The sequence below is a fragment of the Panulirus ornatus genome, chromosome 27, assembly GCF_036320965.1.
Source record: "Panulirus ornatus isolate Po-2019 chromosome 27, ASM3632096v1, whole genome shotgun sequence".
NCBI lineage: Eukaryota > Metazoa > Arthropoda > Malacostraca > Decapoda > Palinuridae > Panulirus > Panulirus ornatus.
In genome coordinates, this window is record NC_092250.1 from 20,094,903 (window position 1) to 20,119,923 (window position 25,021).

Consider the following 25,021-nt stretch of genomic DNA (forward strand, 5'->3'; position numbering starts at 1 on the left):
TTTTTCTTTGTCTGTTTCTGGCATTGGAAATGGCGATAAAGTATGAAGGAGAATGAAATAGCACGTATTTTGAAACTACTTGATAATGTTCTTTGTTTTTGATTAGATATCACATACAAAGTCTGAAAAGTGATGCCTGAAGTGCATGAGATTTAGAGGGTCTGAAATTGTGTTTCCAGGGATTTCAAGAGCTCCTTTGAATCCACATGTACAGGAAACAGCGAGAGTGCTTTCTGCACTATGATGTAGCTAGTTTGTAGGTCTCCAACCTGAAATGAAATAAAAATTATTGAAGATTTTGAAACTAGGCAACTCAAGATTCTTGCAAACACGATAATATGTGCACAATGATTTGTGTACCATAGTGCTAGTATTCTTTTGATTACAATAAGATACTGGATTTAAAGAAAATATTTCCAAGTGTTACTGAGTACATATTAGAATCAATTTAGCAACATTAAGTTCAGTTATAGCTGGCTATTTACTAAAGTTCTAGCCCAAATTATTTAACTCGCACTATGGAGTTCTTACTATATATACTGGTCTGATTTCATCAATTATGACAAGCAACATTCATGTTTTACAGATGAAAAATAATCTTTTAGCAAAATATTCAATACTAAATAGTGTGGCAATCATTGGTGTTAAAAAATCTGGACCATCCAGAACAATAGGAAGAAAACAAAGGTAAAAAATAGATGAGATGTCTTTTGTCTATTCATTTTGTATTTGTGAAATATGAAGCGTTCCATCTATCCTTATCTCTGATGCTACCAAAATTGCTATCTAAACTTTTCTTCCTCTACAAAAGCTTATATTTGCTTTTGTTGCATGCAGCTGTATTCTCCAACTTTTCCATATTTCACATTTACATCTTTCTCATTCTGTTATCCTTCTCTTTTATACCTGCTTTTCTTAACTAAGACCAATGTAGAAAAAGTACTTTTGTGAAAGGAAGAATAGGAGTATCTTCTTTAGGCGGGACATGTACTTGAGATACCCAACCTCAAGGAATAATGTTTTCCATGACAAAAGTACTTTTCCTGCTTTGTTTGTAGTTTAGAATTTATGTTAATACATGATATGGTAGAGCTACGATGAGCAAACTTTGAACTTAGTACTAAAATTAGTGTGACAGTGCATACAACTATAATTGTACATATCACAATTACAGTCTGAATCACATTTTGTATCATTTGTGGCAAGGAATGGGATCATGTCATTCTGTTGTCTTACAAGCGGGATATGGAGGCATTAAGGACATCTTTTCTTTCTTTCATACTATTCGCCATTTCCCGCATTAGCGAGGTAGCGTTGAGAACAGAGGACTGGGCCCTTGAGGGAATATCCTCACCTGGGCCCCTTCTCTGTTCCCCTTCTCTTTTGGAAAATTAAAAAAAAAAAAAAAAGTGAGAGGGGAGGACAGAATTACTCAAAGCACATGTGCCTGAGGTAAATGTGAACTGATATAAAGTTAAACAAGGTACAGGAAAAGAACAGAATGAGAAAGTGTGTAATGGGGTGAATGTTTTGACAGTAATTAGCTAAAAAGTGCAGAGATCTCAATGTGGGGAAGAAAAAATGAATAAGGCAACATTCAATATGGTAGATGAGGTTGTAAATGGTGTAGATAAAAACTAAAAAGATACATTTCTCTGTGCATTACCTTATGAGCCAGTTTGGAATGGTTATAATGAGGTTGGAACATGTGTGGAGCCAAGCTGGCTGCAGTCATGAAGAAAGCACGGGCTGTGTCAAGATTCCCACGACGATACTCCAATACTCCCAGATTGTTGTATGACTCCCCATGGTCATTATTGGCAACAAGAGCCAGACGATAGCATTGGTAGGCTAGGTTTATGTCACCAATACCCTGGAGAGGAAGGTAGTATGTTGTTAACAGTACAGCACCTCAACTTACAAATTATGTGCTCATCATGAATGAAGACATTCATGAAACTTTTTGATATGTTTTAATACAAATTGAAGTAACTAGAGCTGTTTTTAATGATCAAAGAAATATAATTAAGAAAAGGGAATATAAAGAAAAATGGTAAAATCAATTTCTTACTTGCCCTCAATGAAGGTTCACTCTAATCATGTTCATACTTGTCTTCATTATGATTTAGGGTACATTCCTTGCAGAATTTTACAAATTAGCTATATCAAAGCTCCAAGTTGCATTTTACATGTATGCATTTATTTTGCATTATTTCCAAATTCCAGATTCCTAGTCTGTCTTAATTAATTTCATTCTATCATGTTAAAGATGCACTTTAATTATGTGCATCCTCAATCTTTTTAAAGAAATTTCAGAAGAAATGGTCTTCCCATCAGAACATTTACCTATATCTTGTGTGAATGTAGAATAGTATTACTGATCTACTGCTGTATATACTGTATGAAGCTTTATTACTCTGTGATTTAACTAAAAGTTATCAGAAAACTGCTAAGTGTGCCATGTTGTTAAAACTTTTAGGAAACTGGATAAACTGGAACGCAGTAGTTTTTGGAATTGCTCCATTATTTTGCTTGAATATAAAAAAGTTTAGTGCTCACTAAATTGCTTATGAAAAATGATAGTAATAACATTCATACTAACCAAAGCAATGTGTCCTAGGTTGTACCACACGTCAGCAACACTTTGATCTGTAGCAAGGCTGAGTGCTCTCTCAAAGCATGTAAGGGTCATGTCATACTGTTGGGCGTAAAAGCAACATAGACCCAAATTATTGAATATCTCACAGTTATAGATGCCCATTTGCAGTAACCGTCTGAAACAGAATTATTATCTTATCATTCTCTAGTACAACCTTCTTTAAATTGATAATGTTTGAATCTGCAGTATGATACAAAAAATTTTATAAATGAAGCAAAAAATTTGAGACTCCAGGTATGGAGAGATTAATCATGAGGAATGCTGCATACCAATCTTATGTATGTCAGAAATATATAGGTCTGGTTGGATTATTCAAGTGGCATGTTCAGATCGAGAATTTGATGTGAAATTTTACCACTAAAATAAAAGTATCACTTTGATGACCAACCTGTTCTGGGAATCCCATCTAGACACATACTGTAGTTATGTATTCCACAAAAAACTTGTGATTTTGTTCAAATACTTCAGATTTTTTTTGAACATTTACTCCAAATTCACAGAAGTTTGTTTTATCTTTGTATGGAGTATTACATTCAGATCTGGGGTGGGTTCCCCTTTCTGTACTTAGTTATTGGAACTGAGTCAAAGGTAATGTGACCTATCCACTTACCTAGTTTCTATGGACAAGTGTAGTCATAAAATTTTTTTTTTTTTTTTTTTTTTTTTTAGCTTTGTCGCTGTCTCCCGCGTTTGCGAGGTAGCGCAAGGAAACAGACGAAAGAAATGGCCCAATCCACCCCCATACACATGTATATACATACGTCCACACACGCAAATATACATACCTACACAGCTTTCCATGGTTTACCCCAGACGCTTCACATGCCCTGATTCAATCCACTGACAGCAAGTCAACCCCGGTATACCACATCAATCCAATTCACTCTTATTCCTTGCCCTCCTTTCACCCTCCTGCATGTTCAGGCCCCGATCACACAAAATCTTTTTCATTCCATCTTTCCACCTCCAATTTGGTCTCCCACTTCTCCTCGTTCCCTCCACCTCCGACACATATATCCTCTTGGTCAATCTTTCCTCACTCATTCTCTCCATGTGCCCAAACCATTTCAAAACACCCTCTTCTGCTCTCTCAACCACGCTCTTTTTATTTCCACACATCTCTCTTACTCTTACATTACTTACTCGATCAAACCACCTCACACCACACATTGTCCTCAAACATCTCATTTCCAGCACATCCATCCTCCTGCGCAAAACTCTATCCATAGCCCACACTTCGCAACCATACAACATTGTTGGAACCATTATTCCTTCAAACATACCCATTTTTGCTTTCCGAGATAATGTTCTCAACTTCCACACATTCTTCAAGGCTCCCAGGATTTTCGCCCCCTCCCCCACCCTATGATCCACTTCCGCTTCCATGGTTCCATCCGCTGCCAGATCCACTCCCAGATATCTAAAACACTTTTACTTCCTCCAGTTTATCTCCATTCAAACTTACCTCCCAATTGACTTGACCCTCAACCCTACTGTACCTAATTACCTTGCTCTTATTCACATTTACTCTTAACTTTCTTCTTTCACACACTTTACCAAACTCAGTCACCAGCTTCTGCAGTTTCTCACATGAATCAGCCACCAGTGCTGTATCATCAGCGAACAACAACTGACTCACTTCCCAAGCTCTTTCATCCCCAACAGACTTCATACTTGCCCCTCTTTCCAAAACTCTTGCATTCACCTCCCTAACAACCCCATCCATAAACAAATTAAAAAACCATGGAGACATCACACACCCCTGCCGCAATCCTACATTCACTGAGAACCAATCACTTTCCTCTCTTCCTACACGTACACATGCCTTACATCCTCGATAAAAACTTTTCACTGATTCTAACAACTTGCCTCCCACACCATATATTCTTAATACCTTCCACAGAGCATCTCTATCAACTCTATCATATGCCTTCTCCAGATCCATAAAATGCTACATACAAATCCATTTGCTTTTCTAAGTATTTCTCACATACATTCTTCAAAGCAAACACCTGATCCACACCTCCTCTACCACTTCTGAAATCACACTGCTCTTCCCCAATCTGATGCTCTGTACATGCCTTCACCCTCTCAATCAATACCCTCCCATATAATTTACCAGGAATACTCAACAAACTTATACCTCTGTAATTTGAGCACTCACTCTTATCCCCTTTGCCTTTGTACAATGGCACTATGCACGCATTCTGCCAATCCTCAGGCACCTCACCATGAGTCATACATACATTAAATAACCTTACCAACCAGTCAATAATACAGTCACCCCCTTTTTTAATAAATTCCACTGCAGTACCATCCAAACCTGCTGCCTTGCTGGCTTTCATCTTCTGCAAAGCTTTTACTACCTCTTCTCTGTTTACCAAATCATTTTCCCTAACCCTCTCACTTTGCACACCACCTCGACCAAAACACCCTATATCTGCCACTCTATCATCAAACACATTCAACAAACCTTCAAAATACTCACTCCATCTCCTTCTCACATCACCACTACTTGTTATCACCTCCCCATTTGCGCCCTTCACTGAAGTTCCCATTTGCTCCCTTGCCTTACGCACTTTATTTACCTCCTTCCAGAACATCTTTTTATTCTCCCTAAAATTTAATGATACTCTATCACCCCAACTCTCCTTTGCCCTCTTTTTCACCTCTTGCACCTTTCTCTTGACCTCCTGTCTCTTTCTCTTATACATCTCCCACTCAATTGCATAAAAAATATGGATTACCATATTCATTATCTATTTCTAGAGATATATAATTTTACCTGTAAAACCTTAAAGCCACCTCTGGTTGGTCAGTGTAAAAATGATGGGTTCCAATACAAGCTATTGCTTCAACATGTGTAGAATCATTGTGCAGTACGTCCTTATAAAACTTGACAGCCTTTGTTAAATCATGAAGACCTTCATAGATCCTGAAAAATTCGATACACTGTGTATTTAGGATAAACTAAATTACATGGACATCTTTGAATTAAGCTGATAGGTATAAATATGATTTTGCCCTAATAGTTTATACAAAATGTTTCATTAATGAAATCATATAGAGTATATGCTGTACATATTTATTCATTCACACATGATCAGTTTTCCTGCCTTATTAAAGTATCCCCATGAACAGGTAACTGAGTCTGTGAAGAAAATCTTCACTTGGTTCCTTCCTCTGTTTCTTCTTTTAGAAAGGTGCATCTATGTTATAACATGTATATTTAATATGCCACAACCTTCTATACAATAGGGAGGCTTCTGTGGAAGCTCTTTATTGAATAAATATTAATTTGCACTGAGACAATACTGCAATCATAAAACAAAGCGGGTGATAAAGTTTTATCTTGAAGTTTTTGACTGTCTTTTCCCAACAATTTCCTACACTTTGCTCTCTCATTATCACTACCTTAATTGTACTCCTCATAAACCCTAACACCTTCCCTTCATTTGCCTCATTTGAATTTTACTTTTTACTATCTCCATAGCTACAATATCCTGGGAATCTTTTCACCTTGCCAATGACTCCTTTCTCATCCCTTTATCTCGTACAGTTATCATCTGTCTCTCTGATTTCAAGGCAATCAATTTTTAACATATATATATATATATATATATATTATTTATTTATTATACTTTGTCGCTGTCTCCCGCGTTTGCGAGGTAGCGCAAGGAAACAGACGAAAGAAATGGCCCAACCCCCCCCATACACATGTATATACATACGTCCACACACGCAAATATACATACCTACACAGCTTTCCATGGCTTACCCCAGACGCTTCACATGCCTTGATTCAATCCACTGACAGCACGTCAACCCCGGTATACCACATCGCTCCAATTCACTCTATTCCTTGCCCTCCTTTCACCCTCCTGCATGTTCAGGCCCCGATCACACAAAATCTTTTTCACTCCATCTTTCCACCTCCAATTTGGTCTCCCTCTTCTCCTTGTTCCCTCCACCTCCAACTCATATATCCTCTTGGTCAATCTTTCCTCACTCATCCTCTCCATGTGCCCAAACCACTTCAAAACACCCTCTTCTGCTCTCTCAACCACGCTCTTTTTATTTCCACACATCTCTCTTACCCTTACGTTACTCACTCGATCAAGCCACCTCACACCACACATTGTCCTCAAACATCTCATTTCCAGCACATCCATCCTCCTGCGCACAACTCTATCCATAGCCCACGCCTCGCAACCATACAACATTGTTGGAACAACTATTCCTTCATACATACCCATTTTTGCTTTCCGAGATAATGTTCTCGACTTCCACACATTCTTCAAGGCCCCCAGAATTTTCGCCCCCTCCCCCACCCTATGATCCACTTCCGCTTCCATGGTTCCATCCGCTGCCAGATCCACTCCCAGATATCTAAAACACTTCATTTCCTCCAGTTTTTCTCCATTCAAACTCACCTCCCAATTGACTTGACCCTCAACCCTACTGTACCTAATAACCTTGCTCTTATTCACATTTACTCTTAACTTTCTTCTTCCACACACTTTACCAAACTCAGTCACCAGCTTCTGCAGTTTCTCACATGAATCAGCCACCAGCGCTGTATCATCAGCGAACAACGACTGACTCACTTCCCAAGCTCTCTCATCCCCAACAGACTTCATACTTGCCCCTCTTTCCAAAACTCTTGCATTTACCTCCCTAACAACCCCATCCATAAACAAATTAAACAACCATGGAGACATCACACACCCCTGCCGCAAACCTACATTCACTGAGAACCAATCACTTTCCTCTCTTCCTACACGTACACATGCCTTACATCCTCGATAAAAACTTTTCACTGCTTCTAACAACTTTCCTCCCACACCATATATTCTTAATACCTTCCACAGAGCATCTCTATCAACTCTATCATATGCCTTCTCCAGATCCATAAATGCTACATACAAATCCATTTGCTTTTCTAAGTATTTCTCACATACATTCTTCAAAGCAAACACCTGATCCACACATCCTCTACCACTTCTGAAACCACACTGCTCTTCCCCAATCTGATGCTCTGTACATGCCTTCACCCTCTCAATCAATACCCTCCCATATAATTTACCAGGAATACTCAACAAACTTATACCTCTGTAATTTGAGCACTCACTCTTATCCCCTTTGCCTTTGTACAATGGCACTATGCACGCATTCCGCCAATCCTCAGGCACCTCACCATGAGTCATACATACATTAAATAACCTTACCAACCAGTCAACAATACAGTCACCCCCTTTTTTAATAAATTCCACTGCAATACCATCCAAACCTGCTGCCTTGCCGGCTTTCATCTTCCGCAAAGCTTTCACTACCTCTTCTCTGTTTACCAAATCATTTTCCCTAACCCTCTCACTTTGCACACCACCTCGATCAAAACACCCTATATCTGCCACCCTATCATCAAACACATTCAACATATATATATATATATATATATATATATATATATATATATATATATATATATATATATATATATATATACAATAAAAAGAGAGATATGTTTTTCATACTTGTTTGCCATTTCCCACATTAGTGAGGTAGTGTTCAGGAACAGATGAAAAAAGGCCTCATTTACCCACATCCATTCTCTTGCTGTTATCTGGAATGTATTATAACCACAACCAGGTCCCACAGACCCTTTAATGGTTTACCTGGATGCTGTGTATGCCCTGGTCCAATCCAATCTATCTTGTGTTTATCTTTCACCATTAAGGTGTGCAAGGGATGGAGTCAAGTTGAGCAATGTGGCACACAGGCGACATATTGTCAATGAACTGAACCAAGGCATATGAAGCAACTAGGAAAACCATGGAAAGTACTGTGGGGACTGGTTGTGGTTTCAGTAACAGCGAGAGGATGGATGTGAGCAAATGAGGTCTTTCTTTGTCTGTTCCTGGCACTAATCCAGGAAATGGTAAACAAGTATGAAAGATATACCTCTCTTTTTACTGTATATGTGTTTATTTAAAAACATAATTATTGTCTTGAAATACTGTAGGGTAATAAGCCACACAAACCTTAAAGTAAAACTGCTTCTGGCTTAATGGCATACCTTGCTATTGCAGTAAGTAATGTGACCTCTCCAGGGAATTTGTCAAGTCCATCCTTATATACTTCAAGGGCAGCCATCGGCTGATCTAAGCGAATATACACTCGGCCCAGCAACAGAAAGGTGTTGATATTATCTTGCTGCTTTAGTGCTGACTGTAACATATCATTTTTAAGCAGAATTTATAGTGATCCACTTTAGAGGGAGGTAAAACTTTAATATTAATAACTGTATTATTACTTTTTTACATATATTATTTTTTCAATCAAAAAGTCCAACTGACATTTTTATCAGTTTTTTAACCATTATCATTTATGTCTGACAGCCTAACAAATAATGATATACATAAAAGAAAATAACACGTTCTACACAGAAAAAATAAAACTCAATGTTATTCAAAATTATCAAGATTATAACCTTTTTAAACACTTAAAAATGTTCTCTTAAAATAAACAAACTGCTCTTTTAGTAGCAAACAGGAAAACATTATCATAATTATCACTGTATCCTGAGATTTCAGTCCATTTACATGTACTTTCAGTGGAGATACTTACCTTGAATTGCTTTTCAGCGTCCCTAAACAATCCAAGTCGGTAGTAGCATCTTCCAAGCTGTACCTTCCACCACCAGTCTTTGAATTCTTGTGCTTGGGTGGCTTGTGCAGCTAAGTCCAATGCCTGAAAGTTTGTGAATACATTTGAAATAATTGTTTTTCTATTTAGTGAAAATAAATGACAGACTCTGTTTCACAATATGGTATTCTTATGTGTTCCATGTAATCATTAGTAATGATTTCGATCAGGCCTTGTGAGAAAATAATTTTGTATTTGCATCTGACACAAATGAAATCAAATGTACTTGTTAATGCTTATATGGTCATGAAAGCCATGGAAGCTGTTCGTTACAAAGCTGAAATATTTTCTTACAAATGGGTAATATTCCTACATTAACTTTCAGTATCTAGTACCTTTGCTGCTTCACTTATACTGATGATGCTACAGCTAGACATGAGTCAATATGAAGTTCCAACCATATGCATGGCAATAATTAGTCGATTGTTTGTACTTTCCAAAGATAAAGTTTCTCACTAGAGTCAAAGAAATGTATACATGTACATGCATTCGGGTGAATTGCTCTTTTTCATTCTTGTAGGTGAGTGAAATCTCTTTTATGAGGGCAACCGGCCCATGTACAAGTAGTAGGTCTGATATCTTTGCATTATATGCTAAAACCTACTATATAAAAAGGTGACCTGTATAGGATCTTCTCCATGAATTTGAAATCAATCTGTCTTGGGATAATAATTTTTTTTTTTTTTTTTTTTTTTGCTTTGTCGCTGTCTCCCGCGTTTGCGAGGTAGCACAAGGAAACAGACGAAAGAAATGGCCCAACCCACCCCCATACACATGTATATACATACGTCCACACACGCAAATATACATACCTACACAGCTTTCCATGGTTTACCCCAGACGCTTCACATGCCTTGATTCAATCTGACAGCACGTCAACCCCGGTATACCACATCGCTCCAATTCACTCTATTCCTTGCCCTCCTTTCACCCTCCTGCATGCTCAGGCCCCGATCACACAAAATCTTTTTCACTCCATCTTTCCACCTCCAATTTGGTCTCCCTCTTCTCCTCGTTCCCTCCACCTCCGACACATATATTCTCTTGGTCAATCTTTCCTCAGTCATTCTCTCCATGTGCCCGAACCATTTCAAAACACCCTCTTCTGCTCTCTCAAGCACGCTCTTTTTATTTCCACACATCTCTCTTACCCTTACGTTACTTACTCGATCAAACCACCTCACACCACACATTGTCCTCAAGCATCTCATTTCCAGCACATCCATCCTCCTGCGCACAACTCTATCCATAGCCCATGCCTCGCAACCATACAACATTGTTGGAACCACTATTCCTTCAAACATACTCATTTTTGCTTTCCGAGATAATGTTCTCGACTTCCACACATTCTTCAAGGCTCCCAGAATTTTCGCCCCCTCCCCCACCCTATGATCCACTTCCGCTTCCATGGTTCCATCCGCTGCCAGATCCACTCCCAGATATCTAAAACACTTCACTTCCTCCAGTTTTTCTCCATTCAAACTCACCTCCCAATTGACTTGACCCTCAACCCTACTGTACCTAATAACCTTGCTCTTATTCACATTTACTCTTAACTTTCTTCTTTCACACACTTTACCAAACTCAGTCACCAGCTTCTGCAGTTTCTCACATGAATCAGCCACCAGTGCTGTATCATCAGCGAATAACAACTGACTCACTTCCCAAGCTCTCTCATCCCCAACAGACTTCATACTTGCCCCTCTTTCCAAAACTCTTGCATTCACCTCCCTAACAACCCCATCCATAAACAAATTAAAAAACCATGGAGACATCACACACCCCTGCCGCAATCCTACATTCACTGAGAACCAATCACTTTCCTCTCTTCCTACACGTACACATGCCTTACATCCTCGATAAAAACTTTTCACTGATTCTAACAACTTGCCTCCCACACCATATATTCTTAATACCTTCCACAGAGCATCTCTATCAACTCTATCATATGCCTTCTCCAGATCCATAAATGCTACATACAAATCCATTTGCTTTTCTAAGTATTTCTCACATACATTCTTCAAAGCAAACACCTGATCCACACCTCCTCTACCACTTCTGAAACCACACTGCTCTTCCCCAATCTGATGCTCTGTACATGCCTTCACCCTCTCAATCAATACCCTCCCATATAATTTACCAGGAATACTCAACAAACTTATACCTCTGTAATTTGAGCACTCACTCTTATCCCCTTTGCCTTTGTACAATGGCACTATGCACGCATTCTGCCAATCCTCAGGCACCTCACCATGAGTCATACATACATTAAATAACCTTACCAACCAGTCAATAATACAGTCACCCCCTTTTTTAATAAATTCCACTGCAGTACCATCCAAACCTGCTGCCTTGCTGGCTTTCATCTTCTGCAAAGCTTTTACTACCTCTTCTCTGTTTACCAAATCATTTTCCCTAACCCTCTCACTTTGCACACCACCTCGATCAAAACACCCTATATCTGCCACTCTATCATCAAACACATTCAACAAACCTTCAAAATACTCACTCCATCTCCTTCTCACATCACCACTACTTGTTATCACCTCCCCATTTGCGCCCTTCACTGAAGTTCCCATTTGCTCCCTTGCCTACGCACTTTATTTACCTCCTTCCAGAACATCTTTTTATTCTCCCTAAAATTTAATGATACTCTATCACCCCAACTCTCCTTTGCCCTCTTTTTCACCTCTTGCACCTTTCTCTTGACCTCCTGTCTCTTTCTCTATACATCTCCCACTCAATTGCATAAAAAATATGGATTACCATATTCATTATCTATTTCTAGAGATATATAATTTTACCTGTAAAACCTTAAAGCCACCTCTGGTTGGTCAGTGTAAAAATGATGGGTTCCAATACAAGCTATTGCTTCAACATGTGTAGAATCATTGTGCAGTACGTCCTTATAAAACTTGACAGCCTTTGTTAAATCATGAAGACCTTCATAGATCCTGAAAAATTCGATACACTGTGTATTTAGGATAAACTAAATTACATGGACATCTTTGAATTAAGCTGATAGGTATAAATATGATTTTGCCCTAATAGTTTATACAAAATGTTTCATTAATGAAATCATATAGAGTATATGCTGTACATATTTATTCATTCACACATGATCAGTTTTCCTGCCTTATTAAAGTATCCCCATGAACAGGTAACTGAGTCTGTGAAGAAAATCTTCACTTGGTTCCTTCCTCTGTTTCTTCTTTTAGAAAGGTGCATCTATGTTATAACATGTATATTTAATATGCCACAACCTTCTATACAATAGGGAGGCTTCTGTGGAAGCTCTTTATTGAATAAATATTAATTTGCACTGAGACAATACTGCAATCATAAAACAAAGCGGGTGATAAAGTTTTATCTTGAAGTTTTTGACTGTCTTTTCCCAACAATTTCCTACACTTTGCTCTCTCATTATCACTACCTTAATTGTACTCCTCATAAACCCTAACACCTTCCCTTCATTTGCCTCATTTGAATTTTACTTTTTACTATCTCCATAGCTACAATATCCTGGGAATCTTTTCACCTTGCCAATGACTCCTTTCTCATCCCTTTATCTCGTACAGTTATCATCTGTCTCTCTGATTTCAAGGCAATCAATTTTTAACATATATATATATATAATATATATATATATATTATTTATTTATTATACTTTGTCGCTGTCTCCCGCGTTTGCGAGGTAGCGCAAGGAAACAGACGAAAGAAATGGCCCAACCCCCCCCATACACATGTATATACATACGTCCACACACGCAAATATACATACCTACACAGCTTTCCATGGCTTACCCCAGACGCTTCACATGCCTTGATTCAATCCACTGACAGCACGTCAACCCCGGTATACCACATCGCTCCAATTCACTCTATTCCTTGCCCTCCTTTCACCCTCCTGCATGTTCAGGCCCCGATCACACAAAATCTTTTTCACTCCATCTTTCCACCTCCAATTTGGTTCTCCCTCTTCTCCTTGTTCCCTCCACCTCCAACTCATATATCCTCTTGGTCAATCTTTCCTCACTCATTCTCTCCATGTGCCCAAACCACTTCAAAACACCCTCTTCTGCTCTCTCAACCACGCTCTTTTTATTTCCACACATCTCTCTTACCCTTACGTTACTCACTCGATCAAGCCACCTCACACCACACATTGTCCTCAAACATCTCATTTCAGCACATCCATCCTCCTGCGCACAACTCTATCCATAGCCCACGCCTCGCAACCATACAACATTGTTGGAACAACTATTCCTTCATACATACCCATTTTTGCTTTCCGAGATAATGTTCTCGACTTCCACACATTCTTCAAGGCCCCCAGAATTTTCGCCCCCTCCCCCACCCTATGATCCACTTCCGCTTCCATGGTTCCATCCGCTGCCAGATCCACTCCCAGATATCTAAAACACTTCATTTCCTCCAGTTTTTCTCCATTCAAACTCACCTCCCAATTGACCTATTGTTTTTTGAACCCTCAACCCTACTGTACCTAATAACCTTGCTCTTATTCACATTTACTCTTAACTTTCTTCTTCCACACACTTTACCAAACTCAGTCACCAGCTTCTGCAGTTTCTCACATGAATCAGCCACCAGCGCTGTATCATCAGCGAACAACGACTGACTCACTTCCCAAGCTCTCTCATCCCCAACAGACTTCATACTTGCCCCTCTTTCCAAAACTCTTGCATTTACCTCCCTAACAACCCCATCCATAAACAAATTAAACAACCATGGAGACATCACACACCCCTGCCGCAAACCTACATTTACTGAGAACCAATCACTTTCCTCTCTTCCTACACGTACACAGGCCCCTTTCAAACCTCGAAAAAACTTTTCCCCTGCTTTCTAAAAAACTTTTTTTCCCACACCCCTATATTCTTAATTAAACCCCCACAGAAGGGACCCTACAACTCTAAACAATGCCCTTTTTCCCCGATCCATAAATGCTACAAAACAAATCCATTTGCTTTTTTAATTTTTCTCACATACATTCTTCAAAAAACAAACACCTGATCCCCACATCCTCTAAACCCCTTCTGAAACCCCACTGCTCTTCCCCCAAAACTGATGCTTGGGGACATCCTTTACCCTCTCCCAAACAATACCCCCCCATATAATTTTTTCCAGGAATACTCAACAAAAATTTTACCTCGTAATTTGAGCACTCACTCTTATCCCCTTTGCCTTTGTACAAAGGCACTATGCAAAACCCTTTCCCCAATCCTCAGGCAAACCCCACCATGAGTTTATACATACTTAAAAAACCTTACCAACCAGTCCAAAAATACAGTTTACCCCCCTTTTTTTAATAAAATTTTCCCCTGCAATACCATCCAAACCCGCCCGCCCTTTTCCGGCTTTTATCTTTTCCCCAAAGCTTTCACTAAAACCCCTTCTCTGTTTACCCAAAACATTTTCCCTAACCCTCTTTTACTTTGCACACCACCCTCGATCAAAACACCCTATATCTGCCCCCTAAACATCAAAAAAACAAATTAACAAAATATAAATATATATATATATATATATTATATTATATAATATATATATATATATATTATATATATATATATACAATAAAAAGAAAAGATATGTTTTTTTATACTTGTTTGCCATTTCCCAAAATTTGTGAGGGAGTGTTCAGGAACAGATGAAAAAAAGGCCCCATTTACCCACATCCATTTTTCTTTTTTGCTGTTATCTGGGAAAAAATTTTTAAAACCCCAAACCCCGGTCCCACAGACCCTTTAATGGTTTACCTGGAAGCTGTGTATTTCCCGGTCCAAAACCAATCTAAACCCTTGTGTTTTTTCTTTCACCATTAAGGTTGCCAAAGGGGTGGAGTCAAGTTTCCCCCGTGGCACACAGGCGACAAATTGTCCCAAAGAAACGAACCAAGGCAAAATGAACCCAAAATTTGGAAAAACCCTGGAAAGTACTGTGGGGACTGGTTGGGGGGTTTCAGTAAAAAGCGAAAAGGATGGAAAAGTGAGCAAATAGGTCTTTCTTTGTCTGTTCCTGGCAACCCAATCCAGGAAATGGTAAACAAAATATTTAAAGATATTCCTCTCTTTTTACTTTTATATGGTGTTTATTTAAAAACATTAATTATTTTCTTGAAATACGGGAGGGTTTAAAAAACCACACAAACCTTTAAAATAAAACTGCTTCTGGGGTTAATGGATAAACCCTTTCTATTTCCCGTAAGTAAGGGGACCCCTTTTTCCAGGGAATTTTTCAAGTCCAACCTTAAAAATACTTCAAGGGCCACCCTCGGCTGATCTAAGCGAAAATACACTCGGCCCCCCGCAACAGAAAGGGGTTGATATTACTTGCTGCTTTAGTGCTGACTGTAACATATCATTTTTAACAAATTTATAATGATCCAACTTTAGAAAGGGGGGTAAAACTTTAATATTTTAATAACTGTATTAAATTAAATTTTTTTCCATATTTTTATTTTTTCAATTTTAAAAAAATCCCCAAAAATTTTAAAAATTTTTTTCATTTTTTAACCATTATCATTTATTTTTCTGAAAAGCCTAAAAAAATTTTGGGGTAATTTTTCATAAAAGAAAATAAACACCGGGGGTTCTTTCCACAAAAAAAATAAAACCCCAATGTTATTCAAAATTAAATTCCCCAAAATTATAACCTTTTTTAAACCTTAAAAATGGGTTTTATTTATTATACTTTGTCGCTGTCTCCCGCGTTTGCGAGGTAGCGCAAGGAAACAGACGAAAGAAATGGCCCAACCCCCCCCATACACATGTATATACATACGTCCACACACGCAAATATACATACCTACACAGCTTTCCATGGCTTACCCCAGACGCTTCACATGCCTTGATTCAATCCACTGACAGCACGTCAACCCCGGTATACCACATCGCTCCAATTCACTCTATTCCTTGCCCTCCTTTCACCCTCCTGCATGTTCAGGCCCCGATCACACAAAATCTTTTTCACTCCATCTTTCCACCTCCAATTTGGTCTCCCTCTTCTCCTTGTTCCCTCCACCTCCAACTCATATATCCTCTTGGTCAATCTTTCCTCACTCATCCTCTCCATGTGCCCAAACCACTTCAAAACACCCTCTTCTGCTCTCTCAACCACGCTCTTTTTATTTCCACACATCTCTCTTACCCTTACGTTACTCACTCGATCAAGCCACCTCACACCACACATTGTCCTCAAACATCTCATTTCCAGCACATCCATCCTCCTGCGCACAACTCTATCCATAGCCCACGCCTCGCAACCATACAACATTGTTGGAACAACTATTCCTTCATACATACCCATTTTTGCTTTCCGAGATAATGTTCTCGACTTCCACACATTCTTCAAGGCCCCCAGAATTTTCGCCCCCTCCCCCACCCTATGATCCACTTCCGCTTCCATGGTTCCATCCGCTGCCAGATCCACTCCCAGATATCTAAAACACTTCATTTCCTCCAGTTTTTCTCCATTCAAACTCACCTCCCAATTGACTTGACCCTCAACCCTACTGTACCTAATAACCTTGCTCTTATTCACATTTACTCTTAACTTTCTTCTTCCACACACTTTACCAAACTCAGTCACCAGCTTCTGCAGTTTCTCACATGAATCAGCCACCAGCGCTGTATCATCAGCGAACAACGACTGACTCACTTCCCAAGCTCTCTCATCCCCAACAGACTTCATACTTGCCCCTCTTTCCAAAACTCTTGCATTTACCTCCCTAACAACCCCATCCATAAACAAATTAAACAACCATGGAGACATCACACACCCCTGCCGCAAACCTACATTCACTGAGAACCAATCACTTTCCTCTCTTCCTACACGTACACATGCCTTACATCCTCGATAAAAACTTTTCACTGCTTCTAACAACTTTCCTCCCACACCATATATTCTTAATACCTTCCACAGAGCATCTCTATCAACTCTATCATATGCCTTCTCCAGATCCATAAATGCTACATACAAATCCATTTGCTTTTCTAAGTATTTCTCACATACATTCTTCAAAGCAAACACCTGATCCACACATCCTCTACCACTTCTGAAACCACACTGCTCTTCCCCAATCTGATGCTCTGTACATGCCTTCACCCTCTCAATCAATACCCTCCCATATAATTTACCAGGAATACTCAACAAACTTATACCTCTGTAATTTGAGCACTCACTCTTATCCCCTTTGCCTTTGTACAATGGCACTATGCACGCATTCCGCCAATCCTCAGGCACCTCACCATGAGTCATACATACATTAAATAACCTTACCAACCAGTCAACAATACAGTCACCCCCTTTTTTAATAAATTCCACTGCAATACCATCCAAACCTGCTGCCTTGCCGGCTTTCATCTTCCGCAAAGCTTTCACTACCTCTTCTCTGTTTACCAAATCATTTTCCCTAACCCTCTCACTTTGCACACCACCTCGATCAAAACACCCTATATCTGCCACCCTATCATCAAACACATTCAACATATATATATATATATATATATATATATATATATATATATATATATATATATATATATATATATATATATACAATAAAAAGAGAGATATGTTTTTCATACTTGTTTGCCATTTCCCACATTAGTGAGGTAGTGTTCAGGAACAGATGAAAAAAGGCCTCATTTACCCACATCCATTCTCTTGCTGTTATCTGGAATGTATTATAACCACAACCAGGTCCCACAGACCCTTTAATGGTTTACCTGGATGCTGTGTATGCCCTGGTCCAATCCAATCTATCTTGTGTTTATCTTTCACCATTAAGGTGTGCAAGGGATGGAGTCAAGTTGAGCAATGTGGCACACAGGCGACATATTGTCAATGAACTGAACCAAGGCATATGAAGCAACTAGGAAAACCATGGAAAGTACTGTGGGGACTGGTTGTGGTTTCAGTAACAGCGAGAGGATGGATGTGAGCAAATGAGGTCTTTCTTTGTCTGTTCCTGGCACTAATCCAGGAAATGGTAAACAAGTATGAAAGATATACCTCTCTTTTTACTGTATATGTGTTTATTTAAAAACATAATTATTGTCTTGAAATACTGTAGGGTAATAAGCCACACAAACCTTAAAGTAAAACTGCTTCTGGCTTAATGGCATACCTTGCTATTGCAGTAAGTAATGTGACCTCTCCAGGGAATTTGTCAAGTCCATCCTTATATACTTCAAGGGCAGCCATCGGCTGATCTAAGCGAATATACACTCGGCCCAGCAACAGAAAGGTGTTGATATTATCTTGCTGCTTTAGTGCTGACTGTAACATATCATTTTTAAGCAGAATTTATAGTGATCCACTTTAGAGGGAGGTAAAACTTTAATATTAATAACTGTATTATTACTTTTTTACATATATTATTTTTTCAATCAAAAAGTCCAACTGACATTTTTATCAGTTTTTTAACCATTATCATTTATGTCTGACAGCCTAACAAATAATGATATACATAAAAGAAAATAACACGTTCTACACAGAAAAAATAAAACTCAATGTTATTCAAAATTATCAAGATTATAACCTTTTTAAACACTTAAAAATGTTCTCTTAAAATAAACAAACTGCTCTTTTAGTAGCAAACAGGAAAACATTATCATAATTATCACTGTATCCTGAGATTTCAGTCCATTTACATGTACTTTCAGTGGAGATACTTACCTTGAATTGCTTTTCAGCGTCCCTAAACAATCCAAGTCGGTAGTAGCATCTTCCAAGCTGTACCTTCCACCACCAGTCTTTGAATTCTTGTGCTTGGGTGGCTTGTGCAGCTAAGTCCAATGCCTGAAAGTTTGTGAATACATTTGAAATAATTGTTTTTCTATTTAGTGAAAATAAATGACAGACTCTGTTTCACAATATGGTATTCTTATGTGTTCCATGTAATCATTAGTAATGATTTCGATCAGGCCTTGTGAGAAAATAATTTTGTATTTGCATCTGACACAAATGAAATCAAATGTACTTGTTAATGCTTATATGGTCATGAAAGCCATGGAAGCTGTTCGTTACAAAGCTGAAATATTTTCTTACAAATGGGTAATATTCCTACATTAACTTTCAGTATCTAGTACCTTTGCTGCTTCACTTATACTGATGATGCTACAGCTAGACATGAGTCAATATGAAGTTCCAACCATATGCATGGCAATAATTAGTCGATTGTTTGTACTTTCCAAAGATAAAGTTTCTCACTAGAGTCAAAGAAATGTATACATGTACATGCATTCGGGTGAATTGCTCTTTTTCATTCTTGTAGGTGAGTGAAATCTCTTTTATGAGGGCAACCGGCCCATGTACAAGTAGTAGGTCTGATATCTTTGCATTATATGCTAAAACCTACTATATAAAAAGGTGACCTGTATAGGATCTTCTCCATGAATTTGAAATCAATCTGTCTTGGGATAATAATTTTTTTTTTTTTTTTTTTTTTTGCTTTGTCGCTGTCTCCCGCGTTTGCGAGGTAGCACAAGGAAACAGACGAAAGAAATGGCCCAACCCACCCCCATACACATGTATATACATACGTCCACACACGCAAATATACATACCTACACAGCTTTCCATGGTTTACCCCAGACGCTTCACATGCCTTGATTCAATCTGACAGCACGTCAACCCCGGTATACCACATCGCTCCAATTCACTCTATTCCTTGCCCTCCTTTCACCCTCCTGCATGCTCAGGCCCCGATCACACAAAATCTTTTTCACTCCATCTTTCCACCTCCAATTTGGTCTCCCTCTTCTCCTCGTTCCCTCCACCTCCGACACATATATTCTCTTGGTCAATCTTTCCTCAGTCATTCTCTCCATGTGCCCGAACCATTTCAAAACACCCTCTTCTGCTCTCTCAAGCACGCTCTTTTTATTTCCACACATCTCTCTTACCCTTACGTTACTTACTCGATCAAACCACCTCACACCACACATTGTCCTCAAGCATCTCATTTCCAGCACATCCATCCTCCTGCGCACAACTCTATCCATAGCCCATGCCTCGCAACCATACAACATTGTTGGAACCACTATTCCTTCAAACATACTCATTTTTGCTTTCCGAGATAATGTTCTCGACTTCCACACATTCTTCAAGGCTCCCAGAATTTTCGCCCCCTCCCCCACCCTATGATCCACTTCCGCTTCCATGGTTCCATCCGCTGCCAGATCCACTCCCAGATATCTAAAACACTTCACTTCCTCCAGTTTTTCTCCATTCAAACTCACCTCCCAATTGACTTGACCCTCAACCCTACTGTACCTAATAACCTTGCTCTTATTCACATTTACTCTTAACTTTCTTCTTTCACACACTTTACCAAACTCAGTCACCAGCTTCTGCAGTTTCTCACATGAATCAGCCACCAGTGCTGTATCATCAGCGAATAACAACTGACTCACTTCCCAAGCTCTCTCATCCCCAACAGACTTCATATATAATAATATAGTCACAAAACACAAAAGCCGTTGGAATTTCATCCTGAAGCATTATGAGTGTCTTACCCTAACACTTCACAATGCTTGCCTCTCTTATTGTCATGTTTTAATCATACCTTTCATACAGCTTTACACCCTTTCATTCGCCCTTATGTAAGTCTCCTTTTCAGTCTGAGAATGTTCACTAATTCCTTGGTGACGTTAATCTTGGATTCTTTTTACCATGTCAGTGACCTCCTCTTCCCTATATTATTTTCTCTGTAATCCTTACTTCATAATTCCCAACTCATACATCATAGACAATCAAAATATTATTCTAATTTCAGTGAGTATTATGGTATATTTATTAAAATATTTTTCCTATGCAGAAAAAAATGGAAATGTACTTACATGTCTGACATCATTTTCATGATAGTATATATATTCAAACAAGGCTTTTGCAATATTTTGTTGACTTGCATACTTTGCAACATTCAAACGAGCCAGATTGATAAATGGTCCTTCCCCTGATGGCAACATAGAGGCAGTACCAAGGCGTACATGTCGACCTACAATTTCAAAAACAAAATAGGAATCCGGATTTGGTGAACTGCATGTTAAGCCTTACAAATATAACAGTATATTTTGATATGCTCAAATATAATCAAATATCTTCTTACAACCTAAATCTATCCATCTGATACAAGCAAGTCTTCAATCCTGATAGTATTTACAGGTGGTAACTATTTCATATAGGTGAAACAGTATAATTTAAGACACAGATAATTTACTTATTCATGTAAAACTTGATCATAGTATAAAAACAAACCAGAAGTAGCTGAGACTGGCCGTGCTGTTTGTGCTGTACGAGGAGTACGCAATGCTTGGTCCATTGTACCAGGTCGTCCACCCTGAGAACCTGGTCGAACTACACCACTGAGTGGTCGACCTGATTGTGTTGATGGCCTATTGAGTTTCAGATAATTAGTTCCCATTATAGAGTCACTTATGCAGTTAATGTTGTTGTTCAGTTATACATTGTGTAATTTATCAAGCATAATTATCATAACTTGGTACATACCTGAAGGTCTGTGAGGGTCCCCCTGCAGATGAAGGAGGGGCAGTACGGAGGGATGTGCCTGGTCGAGCAACTGAGGCTATGGTGTTGTCATCCATTAAGACATCAGCCAAACCCTCTTCCTCACCATCACATTCATCCACCCAAACCTGTTCTGTTAGAGCCCGTGTCTTCAGACTCCATACTGCCTGTAAGTTTTTTGTTTTAATGATGTGCAGCTTAACAAAATACAGTATATTTAATATGATCCCTCTTGTGCTTTGTATGGTTCACACAGACCCACCCTCAAATGACCAAAGAGCCAACAAAAGCACTGAATATCAACTTGTATTTTTACAGATGTTACTTAATATATGGAGATATCTTCTTCCTTTGCTGTGTATTAAAAGGTTATCAAGTATCCTTAAACTGTTCACTGAGACTACATATAATGCAACTCATGTGGGGAAGTATACATAAATATACAATACATTCATATGTTTGAAGATGCCTCTCCATAAAACAGCCTAACTCCCCAGGAAGACACACACAGGTGGTTCAAGGGTTTTTAGGAAAGCTTTCCAAACCATTTCAATTCCATTGTAACCATTATTCTATTACTTTTGGCCTTCCTATTATTATTGTCTAAAATTTCTCCAACACTTTCTGTCCTTCTAATGTTATTGTGTGATTCATGAATGACTTAGCAACTTGCAAAAGAGAAACAGACAAAGACAGGAAGTCCATAGTGAATTGCAACTCTGACTCATCAAGCATATGGTGAGTGCTCACCATTGGAAATACATGCTTTTGGTGGATACTAATTCCTCATCAATATTTCAGGAGTCAACTTGTTTTCCAGTACTGTACAAACAGATGAATTACATAGAAATGAATTTAATATAGGAATGAATATTTTTCTTAATGTAAAAATGATATGGGTATGAATAGTACAGTTGTAATACATCCATGATATAGACATCCAGCAAGATATTATTTCTTATAATCTTTTGTGTTGTGCATGTTTTATATGTGGAAACTTTATAATCAGTCCAGTAAAGAATACAGTTCTTTGCTTCATAACAGAGCAAGTCTTCCTATAATTTCTATATCTAACTCATACCCACTACTAACTTATCCATACACTAATCGGGGTCAAATTTAATTCACACTGACAAAGCCCCTCTTTTGTGAGATGAAACTATGAACAGAACATTGATACACTACTTGAAGCTTTCTTGCAGATACTAAGCTAATAGGATTTCATTAATTCACTGTCCTTAAATCAGAATAAATTCTCATTTGTATTTGAGGTTAATAGGATTTCATTATTTTACTATTCTTATATCAGACCAAATTCTTAATTGTATTTCCTAAAGTTCTATGCTTACTCTAATGAACATATGATGAAAGGTATGTAATGTTTAATGTCATCAATAGAGAAAACAATGATAGTTTAAAGACCATCCTCTCACTCACTGTCTATCATATTCAGCTATATCCTACATATCTCAATCTCGATTTCCTTTACAAGATGCTTATGTGGAAAGGCATATCTTGCTGATGTGGGCTTATTGTTGGGAAAGGTTAAGGTGTGTTAGTTAAGCATTTTCTGTCTTCATTACAAGTTTTAGGATATTATTTTTTTTAATGAAATTATTGTTAAGCTTCTGGCTGTGGAGACAGTGAACAGGTTCTAATTTACTGTTGTTTTAGAAGACAAAGAGCTGTGGTTTTGGTGCATTTCACATGACAGCTACAGAATGGATCTGAGCAGCCCTGGCTTTTCTTCGTTTTGTTCCTGGCTACATCTAGCTAACGCCTGAAACGGTGATCAGGTATGAAAAAAAAAACTCTAGTGTGATATGTACTCTATTTCTAGTTATATGATCACAATGTTTGTATTTTGTTAATGTCTTTCCTTTAGTGATTGCTCACCTTCTATGGTATGAAAGAGGCTACAGAGTATATAACCGAGAAAAGCTACCTCTCTGTTTAAATAGCTTTAAATGTCATGATTCTTCTTGATATAATTTCTATTTGCATTAGCAAATTCCCACTCCAACAGTATATTTGTTGGTGATTTTTAGTGCTTGATCTAGTTATAAGATGTCTATTCTGTATTATGTTTCAACGTTTGTGGTAATTTATGATTTCCCCAAGGCAGTAATTGTTTACTGCTAATCTTATTGCCTCGTTTTCCTTATTTCTAAATTTCTGTATGTGACTCAGTGTGGGTCTCATGTCTGCATAAAATCTACCGTGAGGGATGGAAGTGGTATAAGATGTGGCTCTTAATTGCAGTATGTGCAGGTGATTATTTCCATATTTATCCCATATGAGATCGGAATAAATCATGCTTTGGTATGTATGTCTCAGTCCTCATAAGGATGAGGATGTATTTGTGGTTATGTTATTTGAAGAGGAATAATCCGCACATATCTGATCTAACACATGGTCTAACTTCTCACCTGATCGTATGGATTCTTGTTTAATAGTTCCGTACATATTTCTATACATTTATCAAACTTGCGTCGTCTAAAGCTGCTTAAAGCCAAAAATAATGGGTCCATTCTTTATACTATATGACACTTGAGGAATTTTGTTTACAGTGGTTGTCATGACAACTATGTAGTAGTCGCGTTCATTTTTAAAACTTATGTTTACAACTTTATCATTACTTTCACTTCATTTTAAAAAGATTCTTAAAAGCTTTCAAATTAAACAAAGACGATAAATAGCTAAAGCTACAAGTAAATCTATCAAAAACATGGAAAATGTTTTCCTCAGCTTAGCAAGAAGTGAAAAAATACTTTTGTTATTGAAGACGTAATTATGACTGAAAACAGCTCGTAAACTTTTTATTTTTTATTTTTGCCAAGTATGGATATATTCTTGTATGTTGCAGAGTTTGGACGCTGCATTAACTCGTTATGATATCCAGATAATCAAGTTGTTTCGATATTTGATTTTCATCAGTTACTGTGGTCTTTAATTACAAGAGTTGACAATTTGTACAGGTTCACAGATCTAACAAACATTTACTAATTAATTACTTTCAAATACATTTGTTATTTTTCATGATATTTCCAAAATAATGCATTCTTCCATCAAGAAACACAGCATCTCTTACTAATGATTTAT

The 25,021-nt window shown here is 38.1% G+C and overlaps 1 protein-coding gene across 1 annotated transcript; it reads right to left on the reverse strand.

The window, feature by feature from the left end:
* Nucleotides 1-65: 65 nt before the first annotated feature.
* BBS8 (tetratricopeptide repeat protein 8) lies at nucleotides 66-24,957 on the reverse strand. The gene is made up of 10 exons (XM_071678393.1): nucleotides 24,349-24,957; nucleotides 21,902-22,086; nucleotides 21,650-21,786; nucleotides 21,232-21,389; nucleotides 19,067-19,189; nucleotides 18,516-18,667; nucleotides 12,169-12,318; nucleotides 2,603-2,774; nucleotides 1,667-1,873; nucleotides 66-269 (listed from the first exon to the last, which is right to left on the reverse strand). The coding sequence occupies exons 1-10, from the start codon at nucleotides 24,448-24,450 to the stop codon at nucleotides 153-155; spliced, it is 1,503 nt and encodes a 500-aa protein (XP_071534494.1). The 5' UTR covers nucleotides 24,451-24,957; the 3' UTR covers nucleotides 66-152.
* Between the last annotated feature and the right edge of the window lie 64 nt (nucleotides 24,958-25,021).

Coding starts and splice junctions, on each gene's coding strand:
- BBS8 (XM_071678393.1), bottom strand. CDS start 24,450: ATGGACCCATTATTTTTGGCTTTAAGCAGCTTTAGACGACGCAAGTTT. Junction 22,087..24,348: donor ACAAGAATCCATACGATCAG/GTGAGAAGTTAG, acceptor AAAAACTTACAG/GCAGTATGGAGTCTGAAGAC. Junction 2,775..12,168: donor GTGGCTTTAAGGTTTTACAG/GTAAAATTATAT, acceptor ATTCTGTTTCAG/ACGGTTACTGCAAATGGGCA.